Source organism: Panthera leo, chromosome A2 (genome assembly GCF_018350215.1).
Source record: "Panthera leo isolate Ple1 chromosome A2, P.leo_Ple1_pat1.1, whole genome shotgun sequence".
Taxonomy (NCBI): Eukaryota; Metazoa; Chordata; class Mammalia; order Carnivora; family Felidae; genus Panthera; species Panthera leo.
Genome location: NC_056680.1, coordinates 46,342,682 through 46,362,847, shown reverse-complemented (window position 1 = coordinate 46,362,847; position 20,166 = coordinate 46,342,682). Strand labels below are relative to the sequence as shown.

Below are 20,166 nucleotides of genomic sequence, written 5' to 3'. Positions count from 1 at the left end.
GAAGCCACGGATTCTGGAGGCAGGTTACGGGTGGCTGTATTTCATGACACCCTGTTTAGCGCAAGTTGCCTACAAGTGCCTTATGTTCGCCATCGCCACGTCAGCTCCATGTGGCCACCAACACTATCCCAACGTGGAGGGTTTCGGAAAACGCGGGGACCCGCCCCGGCCCTGGGAACAGCTGCCGCCGCCAGAGGGGAACTCACTCACCTTCTCGTAGGGGATCTGCAGCAGCTCCAGCACCACTGCGTGCGCGCCCATGTTCCGGAGCAGGCGCTGCTGCTGCTTCTTGCTCTTCCTCACGGTGGCGCTCTCCTGCACGCAGAGTTTGCTGAGCCGAATCAGAATCTGTCAGAAAGAGAGACTCCAAGTGTGTACCCACGACCAGCATCCCAGTTCTGAGATCCAATGCACAGCGCGGCGGCAACAGTCAGCGAAGGTGTGCCGTGTGCGTAAAATCGGCTGACAGTAAATCTGAACTGTTCTCACCCACCCTCCAAAGAGCTTGCCATGTGAGGTGATGGACGTGTTAAGTAACCTGATTGTGATCATCACTTCACAGAGTGTCTATCAAGTTATTGCGTGTCACACTTCAGCAAGATGACAGTTTCTTTTGTCAATTTTATCTCCATAGAGCCTGAAAAAATTATTTCAAAAAAAAATGAAAGAAATCAACTTCAGAAAACTGGGAAGCATAACTGAGAAAAAACTGTAGGCTCTGGTCATGGGCAGGGAGGCAGAAGTGATCACGACATATTAAACACAGGAGATTCCTCCCATATGTAGTATCCCTTAATCACATCAAACCGAATCTACACATGGTTAAAAACAGGCCCTTCCAGAGTATGAAGTAGGTTATGTCTTCAACCAAAAGTGGGATAGTTTCAGAAAGATCTCCAGGGGTGCCTGGGTGGGTCAGTTGGTTAAGTGTCCAAATCTTGACTTTGGCTCAGGTCATGATCTTACAGTTTGTGAGATCAAACCCTGCATGAGGCTCCACACTGACCGTGCAGAGCCCACTTGCGATTCTCTCTCTCCCTCTGTCTCTGCCCCCTTCCGCTTGCATGTGTGCACACTTTCTCTCTCTAAAAATAAAGAAACTTTAAAAGGGATGAAGGGAGAAAAGGAGGAAGGAAGGAAGGAAGGAAGGAAGGAAGGAAGGAAGGAAGGATGAAGGGAGAAAAGGAGGAAGGAAGGAAGGAAGGAAGGAAGGATGAAGGGAGAAAAGGAGGAAGGAAGGAAGGAAGGAAGGAAGGAAGGAAGGAAGGAAGGAAGGAAGGAAGGAAGATTGACCTCCTACAATGGTGAGACTCATATCATTGCCAAGGACTTGGGAAGAGTTTACTGTGGGGTTAAAAAAAAAAACATACAAAGCTCCCAACCTTCCAACTGTGAACCACCCTATGCAAAGATATCTAAAGAACTAGAGCCCTCACTGGTGGACACTAAGTGCCAGTCATTGATATAAAGGCTTGACAATTCTATGAAATTAGTCCTTTGGTCAATTATAAACTTTCAGAATCACGGGTGCTAGCTGCACCTCTAAAAGGTGAGAAAATTGAGGGCACACAAATAATAAGCAGCAGAGGATGATTCGAACCCAGATATGACCCTAAAATCAATGCACTTAACCTCTGAGAGCTTTTTCTTTCCTGTTAAACTTCACATGAAGAAAAAAGATGAAGTGTTTGCATCTTCAAGTCGACTCTCACTATCTTTCCTTAGAGAATTAATACACAAGGAAAAAGGGCACTAGGACCACTCACCTCTTTGACCACCCTGTAATTGTAGCTGCTGGTGCTCTCATGCTTCTGTGACTTGTTATTCCCCTCCTAGGGACCAAAACAAACGTAAGTGTGGTTCGTCCAGCCCCTGGACTGTAAGGTATGTGTGTTCATACAGTCATTGGAGTTTAGGAAACAATGGGAGTTTTTGCAGCTTTCCTATAGTCACGCTGGGTTTAAGCCCGAGTCACGTGTTCATCCCCCTTGCGACTGACAGGATTTCCCTGATGTGACAGAGGATGGCGGACCAGCCTACTGAGAACAGGTTCTTCCCCAGGTGAGTCTGGAAGGGAAATATGGGGCTAATCCACTCAACAACCAAGTATTTTCCTGTGGTCCAAAGTTACACAGGCGAGGTAGCTACCCTTCCATCCTGCAGCTTATTGCCTAGGAGAATGGCTGTTACTTTGGCTACTCAACATGCAGGTCTCTTGAGAATAAAGCTCATCCCATAATATACACTTTTATGTGAAACCAGAGTAGGATATTCACTTGTTTGAGGAGCCTATCCACCTCCTCCGGCAGCGTGACCTGGGTCTCACCCACCTCTGTTTTCTTATGTTCGATTTCACCAGAGACACCATCCATGGCCTCATCAGGGCCCTGCCCTTTGTACACCCAAAGCTCCGACTTTTCCACGATGGATCTCAGCTGGTCCAAGTCTTGTTTGATCTGTTTGTAGTTGTCCACATCTTGGCTGGTAACAAGCAGCTGAACCTGAGCAAATGCAACATGCCCATGTCACCATGGCCTCTTGGGCAGCTGACGACAACGATACCTGTCCCCCCCCCCCCCACACACACACACACACTACCTGTTTGAAGGCCTGCAGGACCTCCTGCCTCTGACTGAAGTGCCGAAAGAGGAGCTGCAGGGCCCCTGACACCAGGGGTGGGTAGTCGTGCATTGTCAAATGCAGCAAGACTCGGAGGAAGGTTCTGCCACCATGGTCGTCCAAGTCCAGCGGTGTGTTCTCCTCACTACAGGAGTGCACAGAAGGGGAAAGGACAGATGAGCCACAAGCACCCTTCTCTCACGCACTTGGACCCAGACACACGTTAACCAGAGTTCTAACCCCGTGGTCAACCCTGGGTGACTTGAGTTTTAGTAAGTTCCTGTAATAACACAATCTTGTTTTAACTTCAACTGGACTGCGAGCAGACTATGAGGAGGTCACAACTGTCAAATTCTAAGCCAAAGTCCCTACCTTCCCCCAGTGACAGGAATTGACTTTTTATCCATATTTCCGACTCTGTGAGTGTTCTTCTGCAGGGTCTCATCTATGGTTTGAGAATGGCACACCGTTGTGTTTCTTGTAATGAGAAGTTTTATTTTTTATTTAAGAGGCTGTAACTCAGCACCTACCAAAACACCTGTGGTAAAGCACCAGCTTCTTTTACTTTTACTTTACAGCTAACTGATGTCTTAGTCTATACCAGGCCCACTGATCAGGCACTTGGAGGCTGTGGCAGGGTCTAGCTGCCATAGAAGTACCCAAAATGATTACTCCCATGATCTGGACTTACCATGTCACAAACTGGTAGCAAGCAGTCTGAAGACCGCACTTTGAAGAGTGTTCTTCAAACTGGGATTAATAAGCAAATTATCAGGGATTATCTCAGTATCTGTGATAACTGCGTGTTATTTCCGTAAAGAAAGAATTAATGACCATGTACTGGATCAAACGGCATTCTACTGCAGAACTGAGCACTGCCATTCAATTATTACATCAGTGCCTATATTGTGTTCACCATCTAAGGAACCTTCATGTGTGCAGGCTAGCAGGAAAAGCAGAGAGTATCTCCCAGGAAAATACTCTATTTGTGCTACATCCTTCAAAAGAGAAGTGAAGACAGTGTCACTGCTGTGTCAATACCAGGAAAGGTGAGATACAAGACAGCACAAAGGAGTGTCATCATACTGAACTCAACACACTCTGTTTCTGAAAAACAAGATCTTTCATCACAGTAAGTAATATGACTAACTCAAAATTCAAAGGCTTTACATTAAGTGCTGGGGTAGAACGTTAACATTGGTGGCCCCCAACAAAATAGACCCTTATGTAGGCTCCTCCCACATTGACAGTGGGCTCAGCCATGTGACTTGCTTTGACCAATAGGACATCAGCAACATGCTACAAGCAGAGGCTTAATTAGTGTTGTACACTGTTGGCCTATCCTGTTGGGAACTTTGCTCTTAGAGCCAGTCACCACGCTGTGAAGAAGCCTAAGACGGTCATGCGGAGAGAGAGAGGAAGGGAGGAAGAAAGAGATGTCCCAGCCTTAGAGAGCCAGAAATGTGAGTAAAGCACCTTGGATGTACTAGCCCCAGTCACCAGCCCACCACAGTTTTACAATACACTGAACAGTGACCAGCAGACGAAATAGCCAGCTTAGCTCCAGTCAAGCCATTGAATTGTGAGAAGCAATAAAAGGCTTATTTTTTTTAATCCATTAAATTGCTGGAGTAATTTATTATACAGCAATAGATAACTGAATCAAGGGTATATGTTAAAAGAACTAGGTGCATAAGGTATTTATATAAGCTTACAGCTATTCAAATCTGATAGGTATTTAGATCTCATAATAATGTTTTAAATCAACAATGAGTAACCCACTCTTTTAAAAAAGGAAATCATACATTAATTCAATGTTAGGGACAGGTATATTTTTGTTGCTGTTGTTGTTGCATGGGCTCTAAAGAGCCAACGGATAAAAATGTCGGTCCATCAGCAGCAGAAGGACATGATCTTAACCTCACTCTGTTTTCAATCTCCTTTTTTCCTTCAACCCTATTTTTCACCATTAAAGAAATCCTAGCATATGTGTATTTGGGGAAACCTACTTACATTCTTTCTATCCTAGGCAGGAAACACACACACACACACACACACACACACACACACACACACACACACACACACACACCCAGAGCCTAGTATCATTCTGACCTGAGCACTAAAAGTTACAAAGATAGCCGTAAAATAACCTAAACCCAAAGACTAAGCATTTCCTAGAAGAATGAAGGAAAGAGCCTTTCAAAGCTATATGAAAGAAGCTTCCCAACCAGAACCACCCACAAAACTGAACACTGAAAATATACTTTCCTTCCTCCAAAGATGCCTTCTGCTTGCTCTTCAATATGTTCAAAGTCAAGAGTACCTGAAAATTTAGAGAACACAGCTTCAGGTGTAGAAAGGTCTAGAAAAACAGGATGTTGGTGAACTTTCCCAAAAATAGACTTGCCCTTGCCCATAGGTTAACCTCAAGTCTTCCAGAATCTTATATTGCAAACCTGTGAAGCCACATCAACTCAGATCTCACTGTCCAGCGGCTCCGGTGTGCGATATTCCACATTTCTGCCAATTTCCTACCCACTCGTGATCCCCTTAGTAGAGCAGAGTGATGACCTTGTGCCAAGGAAGCTCAGGCCTTGATAGGTGGGATTATGTCTACTACCCCTTATTCTTCACCACTATTTCCTGGGCAGGGGAAAACTTCCATCATGAGTAAAAGCTGCTGGTGGACGATATTTTCTTAGAGGGTTATGTTTTGTTTTTTTGGCATTTCTGTAACCACAACACTAGAACCCTAAGTGGTCCTATGATTAAGACACTCCAAGATGGAAGGAAAGAAAACCTAACCCAAAAGAGATCCGAACTCTTTTAATTATTCCTCTGCCCAAAAAGGGTAACTCCCAGGATTTTGTTCTAAATTACAGTAATATTCAAAATATTCATATTTTACCTTTTGTAGTGTGTACTGTTTGAATCCCCAGCTTTTATTAGTCCCACATCCCATTCTATGGCTGAAATCCCATTCTGTTTTAGTATATGTGCTGCCGAAGCGAGCACTGAAATCCCATTCTGAAATCACTAACCTGGTACGTTACTTGGCCCCTCTTGGCTGCTGCCTCCGGAGGATGTTTCTGAAGTCTGGGAATTGCTTTCATCAAATTCTCGCTTAAATATACACAGGAGGCAGGAGATCCTATAATCCAACCTCACATTCAAAATAAACTAAAGATTCAAGTGGAAATGGAAACAGATTGGTTACATTAGCATACCACCTGTAACACTGTGCCAACCCACCGCACTCTGGCTGGGTCTGGTATCTGCTGCATCAATTACCTTAAGCATTAAGGGAACCAAATATTTGGCTTAGACTTCAACAGTTACTTCAACAACAGACTGCCATGGGGTCTATCAAATCTGTCTGCAGCACCTCTGCATCTAAACTTCAGCATCCCGATAATTAATTTAATAATCAGAACAATTAATCACTCACTACTTACTCCATCCTCTATAAAACATTATTTTTTGCAACTATTAAATCCCAACTCTGGTCTATGAGAACGGTGATGTTGGCCACTTTGCTTTTAAAAAATTAAGAGAGAAAAATGTTTTTACTACTAGAAATTAGCTTGGTTTGTCTTTTTCATTTCTGATGGTTTCCTTTGATTTATATACTAACTCTTGGGTTCCTTCTTCATTCTCTCTGCCTCTCCCCTGCTTGCACTCTGTCTCTCTCGCTCTCAAAAAATAAGTAAGTATTGAAAAAAAAAAAAAAGAAAAGAATAGCAAATCAAAGTTCAAGACCCTGGTGACCTTACTCAATCCCAGGACAGACAATTCTCCCAGACTATACTACCTAGGCTTGCCTTCCAAGGTCTTGGGTCGTGGTTTCCTACTTACTACTGGATACCCCATTTGGTTTCTTTCCAGAGTCTGCAACTCAGTATTGTATAAAACTAACAATGTCAGTCCTGCCTGGGTTCTCTCATCTTGAATCAACCTCAGTCAATCTAACCCTCCCTCTCTGATACACACATCTCATCAGTGACGATGTCCTGTTGGCTCCACCTCTACCAAGTCTCCTGGATCTTTCCTATCATTTATCCTTGCTCACATCTTCATGATCTCCTGCCTTGCCATACCAGATCCAGCTCCCAAAGGGGCCTATTCTTAGGTCAGTCCCCTACATAAAAACTCTCAAAGGCTCACCACTGAATAAAATCCTGGCACTTTAGGCACCCGGAGTGCTTAGGCACCCAGAGTGCTCTAGAACCTGGTCTGCTCCTCCTTTCCAATCTTATTTCTGACAAGCTCCATACACTCTATGTCCTTGCCCAAGGAGAGTTGTTACTGGTCCATGTGATGTCATGCTCTGGTCTGACATGCTCCAAGTTCAAGGGGACTTGAGAAGGTCCCCTTGTTTCTATACTATAAATCCTTTTCAGGGTTAAAAGGAGAGTTAAGATCCTACCTCTTCTGTAAAAACCTTCTCTGGTGCTTACCAAATGAGATCCCATGACCCACCCTTGTGTCCCAAGAGAACATTTTCCTCACAGTTTTATTTGCATGAAGACACAGCTTCATCACATCTTATTTTCCTCTTAGACTATATAATCTCTGGTGGATACAGTCCCTGCCCAAATCATCTGTGCACTCCTGCCAGTGCCCGGCAAAGCACCTTGCATATGGGAGAGGGTCAGTAAGCATTTGATGAAACAATGAATCCACCAACCAACTGCTGTCTGTTCTCAGATGGCTACAGTGAGAGGACCTCAAGGTATCATCAAGTTTTACAACACATCACTTCTTTTTTTTTTTTTCCTTGAGAAAGACAGGGTGTGAGCAGGGATGGGGCAGAAAGTAGAGGGATACATAATCCATGGCCTAAGAAGTCCTCCACAACTTTTGTTCAGGCATAAGTTCAATGAGGTTTCTTCCTAAGTCATTCTCTACAGCCTTAAATATTTGAGGACTCTAATAGATGTTTTCAAACTACTGATACAATGTGATTCAGACTCAAGAGACAAATTAAGTCTACAAACATTTATAATCATCTACTACATGTTCTGGGGTTGGGATTAGGCAGCATGGGAGAAAGAAGTGGTAATAGTCTTCTATTCACTAAGGAACAAATAATTCTGTTGATGAATAAAAACGATGTATGAACAGAAAGAGGAAAACACAGAATGTCATGAGATCAGGAGGGTTTTCATAGCTAAGATCAAACCCTATCTTCAGGAGACTGGCTCCCAGACCTCATTTTGCCCATGTAGGGAGTTTACTCCTACAATTATCCTCTCTCTCCTGTGTCAACAACTTGTCCCTCTCTACCTGACCATTCCATTCAGGATACAAACTTGCTATAATCTCCCAACTTAAAACTTATTACAACAAAAACTTCCTGTCACCAACAATCACCCTTCAGTCACTTCCCCACTTCTCTATACATCTTTATACCAAATCTCCTCAAAGAGTTTTGTACTTACTCTCCCTGATTCATCTTCTTCCATTCCCTCTTGAACCCAACCTATTCCAAAATTTGCCAAGTGTACTCCCACCTCAGGGTCTTCTCACTGTTATTCCCTCTGCCTCAGAGAATTTTCCTAGATACTCACATATTAGGTTCCTCACTTCATTCAGGTCTCTGATCATGTTCCCTTACTAGAGAGGCCCTGTCTGACAACCCCATTGAAAGAAATATCCCTGGCCCCACCTTCGGGTGGCCTCCAAACCATCCTGACCCTCTTATATTTTAGCATCCTTACCACTTACCACTATCTGACATAGCATACCTGTTGTTTAATATGCCTATGACTCTTACCAATATGTAGGCTCTTTAGAAACAGGAAATTAATATGTGCTGTTCAGCCCCGGATCGCAAATGCTTAAAAGTACTTGGCACAGAATCAATTTCAATAAATACTGAATGAATGAAAGAATTAATGAATGAATGAAAAAGGGAGGGAGGCAGTTAACTGAACCTTAAGCTGAGTTGTGAGCAATAAATAAGCAAGAAATCTGTCTTTATGGAGAAGAATACCTATGTGAGTTCTAAGCAAAGGGAGCATCTTGGGTGCAGACCTAGAGGCCAATGGTGATGGAAAGCTAAGGTAACTAGAGGAAGTTGTGTCATGGCTGGCAGGAAAAGGGCACACTGGGGAGGGGTATGAGATGACAAAAGGATGAAGACAGCTGGTTCATAAATGGCACTTAACAATGAGCTAAGAATTTGCCTCCACTCTCTTCCCAGAAAGTCTAGGGCTTTATAAAAGGAGGGACACAATCCAAAATGGTAGCCCTATGAAGTACATTCTGTCCCCACCACCTCTGGCTGAGACGGTTACCTGGAGTATTTCAATGATCTTCAACTTGGTGTCCATGACCATGATATCCTCCTTCTCTGGCTCTGTCTGCTTCACGTTGCCTTCAGGGGCAGCAGCCATAGGAGTCATGGGTAAAAAGCCTCCTCCGCGGAGCACCACTTGGGTCATCAGCTCTCCAACCCCATGGATGGACCGCATTACATTACTTCCTAGGAAGGGCCAGGACAGACCCCAGTCATGACAACACTCCGGGAGAGTACTCTGAGGCACCTGACAAGGAGCACGACTCTAAACATATTTAACAAATCTGTCCCAACACGTTCTCAGGATCCAAGGAACTGGAAAGGGTTAATACCGATCAAAAATACGGGGAAAAAAGAGTAGTGGAAAACAGATGGGCTTTGAAATCCATAAAGGAGCACTCTGGTATATTAATTCGCCTGCCAAATTTTACTGGTCACCTAGCACATGCTTGTTGCTACCCACAAAATTAGGGGCACAGGAGCTAACGAGGCACAAATTGAGTGCTGCTACAAACACTGATCTCAAGTACGCAGGATTACCTCGGAGGCTCAGTTTCTTCATCTATAAAATGAGACTAAAGGAGCTCAGAGGATGAAATGGTGAAATATATGTGAAATGATTGAGCACAGGATCTAACACAGTATTTTTCTGTTCTAGCTATAGAGACAAGGTCAACAATTATCCGTATGTGAGTACATAGTAGGTACCTAAAGCAGAAGAAAAAATAAACATATAAAAGCGGAGTTATCTATTCACAGACTGGAAATACAATACTCAGATACAAGCCAGGATTTTATTTCATCATATACTAATATCATCATTGAATGCCTCATGATACATTGAAGACAAGGATAGGACATGTGTTCTTAAGAGATAAGCATTCAATTTGTTAGGTAACTTTCAAATAGTTTTGCAAAATTTCCTAAGGAGAAATACAGATAGACTCATATATGAAGGAAACAGAGCAAAATGTGAATAATCAAGGACCCATATGTATTGGTATTGGCTGTGCTATTCTTTCAGCTTTTTTGTTCAAAAACGTCCACAGTAAAAAGTCAAGAAGAAAAGGACAGGACATCACAGGGAAACATGACAAGAGTAGTAACAGAAGAGGCTGGGAGGGCATGTCCCGGGTGTACAGGTGCCAGCAAATATCACTTCTCCACTTTGCCATGACATTCTTACCTTTATTCTCTTCTCCTTTCGCCATCTTACTAATGGGAAAGATGGTCGTCACATGCACACAGTCCAGTATGGCCAGGAGAATTTTGGTCAATCGTAGAAGGTCAGAGAAGTTGTAGAAACCAAAGTAGATGAGATTCCTAGCTAAATTTACAACCTATTATATTAAAACGAGAGAGAGTGAGAGAGAGATGGTATTAGGTCAACTGCATCCTTTAGTTCCGTTTTATGCTAATTTATAAATGTCTGATTCTGACCCTTCTTATGGTAAGAGGAGACATATATTTTGCTTGCATTTCTGATCAAATTCCACTTTGTTTCCTAAGGAGAAAAAATAAGAAACAAAAACCTGCAAAGCTACTGATCTGTTTTAATAACTAGTTGATAAAAAACTGACATAATCATCTGTGGAGTGTGGATGGAACTGGAGGATACTATGCTAAGTGAAATTAGTCAGAGAAAGACAAAAATCATATGACTTCACTCATATGAGGACTTTAAGAGACAAAACAGATGAACATAGGGGAAGGGAAATAAAAATAATATAAAAACAGGGAGGGGGACAAAACAGAAGAGACTCATAAATATGGAGAACAAACTAAGGGTTACGGGAGAGGTTTTGGGAGGGAGAGGATGGGATAAATGGGTAAGGGGCACTAAAGAATCTACTCCTGAAATCATTGTTGCACTATATGCTAATTTGGATGTAATTTTTTTTAAAAAATTTAAAGATTAAAAAATAAATAAATAAATAAATAAATAAATAAATAAATAAATAAATAAATAAATAAGATACTGCAGGGCAAGCCACGTTGCAGCCCAACAGGACACAGAAAACAATATTGCAATCCTTGGAAATAGACTCCTCAAAAGGAAAACTGGTCTCAAAAAGAAACATTTTAAGTCAAAGGTAATAAGGATTTGTGTCCCTCAAATGATTAATCTATGATGGATCCCAAGCATAGTCTGTTTCTTTCCTGTTGTTTTTAAGATCACGTACAGAGTATACGTAATGTTCTATCATTTTATGTGATTCAATTAACCCTGGATATTTATTCTACCAGCATAACTACCAGTAAGTCAAGCGACTGGTATTCGTTCTATTTTCTTGTGGAACAAAATTGAGCTCAATTCCCTTTTATTACAAAACCGGAGTATCATCACAGAAATCACCACATGCTAAAATATTTTCTATTTATCCCAGAGAAAAATGACCAATGAAAAGCAGGTAAAACATATAGATTATTTCATCATGAATTACCTCAAATGTAAGTTTATTTTTCTCCTTATCAGAGAAAGGAAACCTCTGACAAACCACATCTCTTAAATACTCCTCCACAAATTCCATGGTCTGAGCAAACCTCTCCTTAATTTCATCTTTGGAAGCTCCGCTACTATCATAGCTAAAAGGAAAAGAGAAAGAAAAGGAAATCAGGGGCGCCTGGGTGGCTCAGTGGGTTAAGAGCCTGACTTCAGCTCAGGTCACGATCTCATGGTTCATGGGTTCAAGTCCTGCATTGGGCTCTGTGCTGACAGCTCCAGAGCCTGGATGGAACCTGCTTTGGATTCTGTGCCTCCCTCTCTCTGCCCCTCTCCCGTTTGCACTCTGTCTCTCTCACTCTCCAAAATAAATAAATATTGGGAAAAAAACACAAAGAAAATGAAATAAAAGTTCAAGATCCTGGGGCCCCTGGGTGGCTCGGTTAAGCGTCTGACTTCGGTTGAGATCATGATCTTGCGGTTCGTGAGTTGGAGCCCTCTATCAGGCTCTGTGCTGACAGCTCAGAGCCTGGAGTCTGCTTCAGATTCTGTGTCTCCCTCTCTCTCTTCCCTTCCCTTGCTCACACTCTCTCTGTCAAAAATAAACATTTAAAAAAATTTAACAAAAAAAAAAGTTCAATATCTTCCCTGTTGAGCCTTCCCCAGCTGCTCAGCCACAAAGCCAACATCCCCTCCCCAAAATCCCCTCTCCTACCCTCTGTCCTTAATTTATTTCTCCTCCTTAGCAAGTATCACTAAGACATGTAATCATTTATCTTGTTTATATCTTTTCTCCCCATCTAGTGTACAGATAGTGTTTTGGTTTGTTCACTGATACATTAGTTAAGGCTGACACAGAGACAAATATTTGTTGAATTACAAAAAAAAAGACAAGACAAAAAATAGAAGTATGCCATCTTTTGCATTCTTGAAAAAAAAATACACTTCAACTTTCATCTATGCTTTAACTAGACTGAACTTGACCATAAGTGGTCTACAGTGACACAAAACATTAATGAGGTTTTAAAGCAGCAGGCTCACTCATCAATGGCGATCTCCGAGGGAATCTCAGACCAGAGGCGGGCATATTTCACGGGAGTGACTTGTTCCTGGGGATCTCGGTCCACGTGCATATGAAGCATGAGGCGGCAGAAGGATGCCCTCAGGTCATAGGGCAGGTTCTCATCAGACATGCAGCGGAGAATGAGATCTACATCCAGCTGGCCTGATATTTCATTGATGGCCAGGTACTGGCGGTCTAGACACATCCTAGCAAAAAGGTTCAACTGATACCTGAAGAAAAGAAAAGTTATGTGAAGAAATCAGAAATCATTGAGCATAGGGGCACCTTGGTGGCACTGTCAGTTAAACGTCCAACTTTGGCTCAGGTCCATCATCTCACAGCCTGTGAGTTCAAGCCGCATGTTAGGCTCTGTAGTGACAGCTCAGAGTCTGTAGCCTGCTTCGGATTCTGTGTCTCCCTCTCTCTCTGCCCCTCCCCTGCTCACACTCTGTCTCTCTTTCTCAAAATATGTAATAAAACATTTAAAACAAGAGAAATTATTGAGGATGAATGGCAACACACAGCAAGACCATTTGAATATCCCCAACTTTCACAGGAGTGACATTTGGCCACCTGATCTTATACATCGACACCCTTAAATTGCCTGTGTACCAAGCAAATGAAGAAACTGTTCAGGCTTTACCACCAGTCATACAAGTCCACCCTGCTGAGTTGGAGTAATTATGTGACTACTTGATTCCATTTTGTCCTTGTTTGTTTTATGAAAAAAAGGGGGGGAAATGTTATATTTAAAATGGTTGCCTATTTCCTCAGCTGTTTTTTTATACAGTACATTAAAGACCATGTAGAAAATGTTAAACATCATCTCCCATACTGAATCTCATAGAAATTTTATCATCCTCTTTGGATCTTATCTCATATCAGCCTACTCTTTGACTTCTACATGAAAAACATGTTGTGCAAAGTAGGGGACTCCTCAAACTGTTTTGTTTTCTTCCTCATCCAACTACATGTGATCTTTGTCACCTTCTGAACTGGACCATAGAAGTACCCTTTCCCATTCACCCTCAGGAGAAGATACATCAGACATTAAAAGAAAAAACAACTTGTAATGTGAAATCAAAAAGCTATAAGCTTCCAATGTGGCCAATACTGACTTCTGAATCCAAAATCCTATTTATTATTGATAACCATGAGTTGAAAATGTTCTCAATCTCACTAGATTTCAGTGGATACAGATTAAAATATGATTCTATTTCATGCTTATAAAATTACCAAAGAGTAAAAAGCATCACAATATTCACAGGTAGCAAACACCAGGAGAAACAAAATTCTCACAACTGGTGTGAGTGTGCACCACAATACCCAATCTAGGATCGCTCAGTAAAACTTGCCAATTCAACAATTCCACTCCTAATAGGAAAGATAAACTCTCACTCATACGCATACCTTTTGAATAAGGAGGTCCCCTGACATGAAAAACTAAATTGTGGCATATGATGGAATATCCAAGAGCAATGAAAACATGGCATAATAAAAGGGAATGCCATCCAGAAGTCGAAATTAGAGAAACAGATCTACCACCATTAACATGAGCACATTTCAGAAACAATACAGGATAAATGAGACAAGTACAGTACCATTTACATACAGACCTAAGAACTGGCAAAATGCTATATATTTTTTATGAATACATACAAATGTAGTAAAACAGAAACACAGAGAATGTAGGAGGGTATACACTACATGCATGAATGGGAGGGAAGAGAACACAGGAGCTATCAAAGGGCACTGTAGCTGCAAAGTTTTACTTGTTAAAAAATGCCCTAAGCACTTTTCCATCTTTGCTTCTCTATTCTTTGAAAAGTTTTCCTTGGCTCTCTTGCCCCTTCATTTCCTTTCCACTGCCTTCCCTTGAGGTGGCAGGGCCAGCAGATCTTAAAGCTGGGACCTGGGAGACCCTAGGGCCAGATGAGGTAACCGGCAAAGGTGGAGAGTGAGCAAACAAGGATGCACACCAGGTAAAAGGCAGGTTTCTCTCAAGAGTAAGTTATCAATACAGAAAGGTGAAGGCTATAACAACACTATGGTGTGAGAAAGGAACTGGAAGTACAGATGGGGATGGGACTCATGGTTTTATTCTGTATTTGTACAGGGGCACCTGGGTGGCTCAGTCGGTTAACCATCCGACTCTTAACTTAGGCTCAGGTCGTGATCTCATGGTTTGTGAGTTCGAACCCCACATGAAACTCTGTGCTGATGGTGCAGAGCCTGCTTGGGATTCTCTCTCTCCTCCCTCTTTCTCTGCCCCTCCCCAACTTGTACTTGCTCCCACGCTCAAAAAAAATATTTGTACAGATATAGAAAGACATATATGTTATGTGTGTGTATAAACATACACACATGTATGAATACACGTATTCATGTTCTAGCTCTGTCTGCAAAATTCTATGAGGTTGGCACTACTGTCTATTTTGCAGATAAAGGAGCTGGGGCATGAAGAGGTATATGACTTGGCCAAAGGCAAAAAAACCTAGTAAGTAGAAAGGTCAGGATTTGAACACAAGCAATGTGACCACATGATATGCGCCCGTATGCTATTATTCTGTTAAGGACAAATAGTAATGAGGGGCCGATGCAAGCACTCACTGTTTCCCTACTTGGCCACATCCAGGAATCAATTTACTACCTAAGTACCAATGAAACCTTACACGCCCAAATCCTAAAATCTACATCTTTTTGCTAGATAGGTGACAACATGTGATTATGTGGAGCAATCAATAAGCAAGCAGTAAATTCCTCATCAATTCCCTCCAGGGCAGCCTGAACTGAGCCCAGCGGGACTCCCCATCACCTGTAGTAGCTGAGAACATCGCGGTCCTCCTTCTGCCCTTCTTTGGCATCTTGGGCCAGTTCCCGGACACTTTTGCTGCGAATCTCCTTGCTGCTGTCCCTCCAAAAGAGCCACACCTCTTCCTCGTCTTCTCCTGCTTCCAGAGCATTCTCTCCAGTAGAAACACCCTCAAATTCAAAACGAGAAAGAACCAGCCTGGAAAATAAGAGGAGGAGTAGTGAAAACTCCTTATGTTAGCAATACTTGCTAATCTAAGATCAACTCTAGCAATATATTGAAATCTAGCTTCACTTTCAGCATAGGGGTGCCTGGGTGGCTTAGCTGGTGAGGCGGCTGACTTTGGGTCAGGTCATGATCTCGCAGTTTGTGGGTTTGAGCCCCGCATTGGGCTGTGTGCTGACAGCTCAGAGCCTGCAGCCTGCTTCGATTCTGTGTCTCCCTGTCTCTTTCTGCCCCTCCTCCACTCAGGCTCTGTCTCTCAAAATTAAAAAATAAAAATTAAAAAAAACATAAAAAACTTTTAGCATAAAAACACATAGATAACCTTTTTTTTTTTGCCCCTCAATGGCAAAATCACAAAGAGCCAAACTCTTCATATACTTTATTCCAGTGGTGCTCAAGCAGGTGATTTTGTCTGCCCTGCACCCTCCCCAGGAGACACTGGGCAATGTCTGCAAACATTTTAACATTTTTGTTTGTCCCAACTGAGTGGGAGGGGTACAATGAGCATCTAGTGGGTAGAAGCCAAGGATGCTGCTAAACACACAGATAGTCCATCATGATTAACAGCTATTCAGGCCCAAATGCCAAAATGCTGAGAGGTTGCATTAGCCCAAACCCAAAATTAAGTTATGAGAAGCAAAAAAAAACAAAAAAACAACTAAACAAAAAAAGCAACAAACAAACAAACCCCACTAGAGCTCAGGGCATAATTCAGTTTTGGGTTTTGTTTTGGTTTCTAAACACTGGCCCTATTACTAGTACTGTACTTATCAGGAAAACTGTTCCCCTGATAAAAAATCAATCACTACTATTACCAAAATTTTTATGTACCACTAAACACATTTTCAACAGTGATAATTAAAAAGCTCTTTCCTACAGTGACCTAACATCACCATTGAATTATCTCCTTTAACTTTTAAAACTGGTGATCCTACCCAAAGAACTTTAAACTCTTAACATTAAATCAAGTATGTGCAAAATGCTCTCTGGTGAATTCACATTATTTTTAAGCCAATGTGCAAGGGGCGCATGGGTGGGTCAGATGGCTAAGTGTCTGCTGATTTCAGCTCAGGTCATGATTTCACAATTTTGTGAGTTCAAGTCCCACATCAGGCTCTGTGCTGACAGTGTGGAGCCTTCTTGGGATTCTCCCTCTCTCACTCTGCCCCTCCCCTGCTTGCCTTTCTCAAAATAAAACTTTAAAAAATGTATTAAAAAAATAAATATATTCAAAAATAAATAAATAAACCAGTGTGCAAAGTGATACCTATATACAGAGGAGGCCACTCTAAAGGTAAACTGAATTCCGCTATCAAAGACCTTTGCATAAGCAAGATCCCATGCCAGCTCATCTGACTTCAGACCAAGTCTAAAGAAATCAAAGTGTTAAGTTCTATTATCCTAGAGTGCAGACATCCACTGGACCACACATTCTCCATCTAAATCCCTTCCTCATCTGTATCTTCAACCCCAAGAGCCCCCACTCACTTGGTCTCAATCAGGATGTCGGCATTGGTTGGATTCAGCACAGCTTTACATATCAGTTCCTGGGTCACCGGGATCGATTTGTTCATGGAAACACAGAGGTCGGAGAGGTAATCTAAGAATCTATGGAGAAAGAGAAAGCAAACGAAATGTTTTCTGCAGCCACAGTAGAGGTTTGGCTCTCGGAGCCAGACTCCTCCTCAAGCAGACAGACCCAACGTATCTTCTACACAAGAAACTAGAGACATTTTAGGTTTTGGTGCCAGTGTCTACAGCACCAGCAGAAACCCAGCTGCGCGAAGAGAAGAAATCAAGAAAGGAGAAAAAGAAAAAAGATGGCAAGGGCCAGGGCAGATGAACAGATGATGAGATTAAAATGAAACAAACAAGACAAGGAAGACGTTTGCATAAGGAAGAAATGGTGGAGATGGAGGAGGACCAGAGAGGTGAGGAAAGGCTCTGAGGCCTGAGGGCCCAAGTTGGAATCCCTGTTCTCATTAGTGATATTCTGATATGCAGTGTTACATGGGAATATGTCTTAACCTCACTTTTCTCATCTTCAGGAGAGGGTAACGTAAAACCTTGTAGGACTGTCCTGAGGATTAAATGCAATAATACATGTCAAGTGCTTATTTAGTTGACTCCCTGAACATGAGAATGCTCCACGGAACATTCTTCATCTTTATGGGGTGGGAGGAGTCACTTTATAACAACACTATCAGCTCTCATTGTGTCTCAGTGTGACCATTCACCATACCTATATTATAAACTACTGTCCACTGCTTCTGAAATGCTGTAGATCTTAATGAGGAGAAGAAAAGAGGAAAGGGGGGGAGATCTATGTGAATGAGAAATGACAGAACTGTAATGTAAAATAGAAACACTCAAGTGACAACTAAGTTTGCAAAAGACTCTTACTGATGACACTTGGGGGAGGTGTTCTAAGTGATAATTAGGGGGTGCTAAACTGTGAATAAATAGCCATCACTGTGATTTCCTGTGCATCTACCAAGTGCCAGGCACTTCACGTGTATTTATTCTCATTCAATTTTCATAAACACCCATTTAGCATAGAAGAAAATTAAAGCTCAAGCGGAAAGAGAAAGTCACCCAGCTGGCCAAGTGCAGAACTAGGATTCCACTACGGGTCTATCCCAGTACCGTGTTCTTTCCACTACTCACCCAAGAGCCTCTCCAGACCAACCTAACCGAGATCTGTCACTGGCAGCCCTCCAAAGGAAACCTCGCCAAAAGCACCCTGACTAGCTCAATGCCTGCATCTTCAAGGCACAGACACCTTCGGTGGATCAGACCCACTTCCACCTCACCTGGGCTCCCTGTTCTTTCGCACCAGACTGACAAACGTGTCGATCTCAGCAGCGGTGATGTGTTTTTCCAGGAGTTTTCGGTTATTGTGAAGCAGGGCGGTGATGGTGTCTTCGGCCAACACATCATAGCCAATCTGCTTCTGCATAAAGCCAAACTGCTTGGCTATGTACTCCTTTTAAGGATGAAAAGGGAGGTCAAGCGGGGAGAACAGAAGATTTTAAGGTTAACCCCAAACTAAGCAAAGCAGCAACCTTCCCTGGCGAGAAGGACTGTTCATAAGGGAAATCCTAGTGAGGTACCTTTCTACAACTTTCTCATCTAGGTCAACAGCTGCAAACTCCCTCACACCCTTGGTTTTACTAAACCCGCCACACAAATGTAATTAAGCAAATTACCCTGTATGTACAGATGGGCATTTTATCAAATGCACAGTATAAATATTAATGCGGTGACTTATTTTTCTAAAAGGTCAAAAGCTGTTTTTCAGCTGTGATTTTATTGCTAATTCAAGAGGACTTAACTGTGCCTTATTGCTCTGTGCTGCTGAATAAACATACTTAAGCCTACCTAGATATTTAGAACAGTACCACCCTATTTTGTTTTCTTTATCTGGGGTGAAAATACATTTGCATAGTCAATGGGGAGCAGAATCAAGTGAGGAATACCTAAGCCAGTCAATCATATTCACAGAATGCATAAAAACATCGCTGGCTTCTCTCTTTGGGGAGCAGACATGACATTCCATAAAAAATATATGAGAAGTCAGGGAAATCTCTTGTTGGTATTTGTTTCTATTCAGAGACGTTTCCTGCCTAAGACAGACTCAAAGTTCAAACAGCACTTGAAACTTGGTTTAATGTTTCAAAATTAATTCCCAAATCCTAAAAACTACTCAGGGTGTTTACAGTGGACACTGGCCACTTTTCAGCCCATACTCAGTAAGGATGCATGTTTGGTAATTAATCAGCCTTCAGGGACAGACTGCTGCTGGGTGGCAGACAATCCATAACAACAAGCAAAGACATTCAATGTAGCAGCAACAGGTGGGACTGGTTTGGCCTTTTCATGTACAAGCGAAATGTGCTAGTACACTCTAGAGGCTCTGATGTATCCTCATTGGAAGATGGCAGAGAGGAACAGAACAAAAATCTCTTTGGCACTATTTGAGTATGGTTTTAATGCACTAGCAGAATTAAAGTAACCAGAGCACCCAAAGGCAACCTGTCCAGGCTAATGAACAAAGCATCATAGGTATATGATACCTTCTATTTAGATAACAGCAAAGGCTAAGTCAAAAGCTTATACTTGCTAACAAGGTTATATCTAATACTTGAGAGCACTGGTGAAGTTTAACACTTTCTTCATGACAGAACAGAACAATTTTCATTACAGAGAGAAGTTTAAATTTAAAGGCCAGATGTGGTAGCAGTGCAAAGTTTACAAACAAAAGCCTTTTGTAACACAATGCAGAGAGGAGGAGTCAAGGTTATGATAAGCATCATCTGTGCACCTACACTAATTCAATGCAGTACAAGACTTCTCAGACTCAGCACTACTGACTTTCTGGGTTGGGTAACTGTTCGTTGTTGGGGGATGTCTTGTGCATTACTGGATATTCAATAGCATCCGTGGCTTCTACCCACCAGATGCCCCCTCGCCCCGTCCCGCCCAAGTTGTGACACTCAAAAAGGTCTCCAGATATTGCCAAGTATTTCCTGGGGGACAAAATTACTCCCAGCCGAGAACTACTAAGTGTGGCAACAGTTTCCAGGTTTCCTTACAATGGCAAATTGATGGGAGACCCCAGAGAGGTTAGAACGTTTATCTCATGAGGACACTATATACAGTGTCATGACACAGATAAGAACTTAGAATACCATAAAACA

General features: G+C 42.3%; 1 protein-coding gene across 2 annotated transcripts in view; it reads right to left on the bottom strand.

The window, feature by feature from the left end:
• The window catches only part of ITPR1 (inositol 1,4,5-trisphosphate receptor type 1), a 327,875-nt gene that overhangs the window by 150,302 nt on the left and 157,407 nt on the right, over nucleotides 1-20,166 (bottom strand). For both annotated transcript variants that reach the window (XM_042930020.1, XM_042930021.1), the window contains 13 exons: nucleotides 18,280-18,452; nucleotides 16,955-17,074; nucleotides 15,245-15,439; nucleotides 12,408-12,659; nucleotides 11,368-11,509; nucleotides 10,110-10,263; nucleotides 8,922-9,109; nucleotides 5,664-5,802; nucleotides 4,891-4,945; nucleotides 2,599-2,764; nucleotides 2,331-2,501; nucleotides 1,767-1,832; nucleotides 211-348 (listed from right to left, as the gene is read on the bottom strand). In XM_042930020.1, coding sequence (XP_042785954.1) covers nucleotides 211-348; nucleotides 1,767-1,832; nucleotides 2,331-2,501; nucleotides 2,599-2,764; nucleotides 4,891-4,945; nucleotides 5,664-5,802; nucleotides 8,922-9,109; nucleotides 10,110-10,263; nucleotides 11,368-11,509; nucleotides 12,408-12,659; nucleotides 15,245-15,439; nucleotides 16,955-17,074; nucleotides 18,280-18,452 — 1,959 coding nt within the window. The remainder of the gene's footprint in view (nucleotides 1-210; nucleotides 349-1,766; nucleotides 1,833-2,330; nucleotides 2,502-2,598; nucleotides 2,765-4,890; nucleotides 4,946-5,663; nucleotides 5,803-8,921; nucleotides 9,110-10,109; nucleotides 10,264-11,367; nucleotides 11,510-12,407; nucleotides 12,660-15,244; nucleotides 15,440-16,954; nucleotides 17,075-18,279; nucleotides 18,453-20,166) is intronic.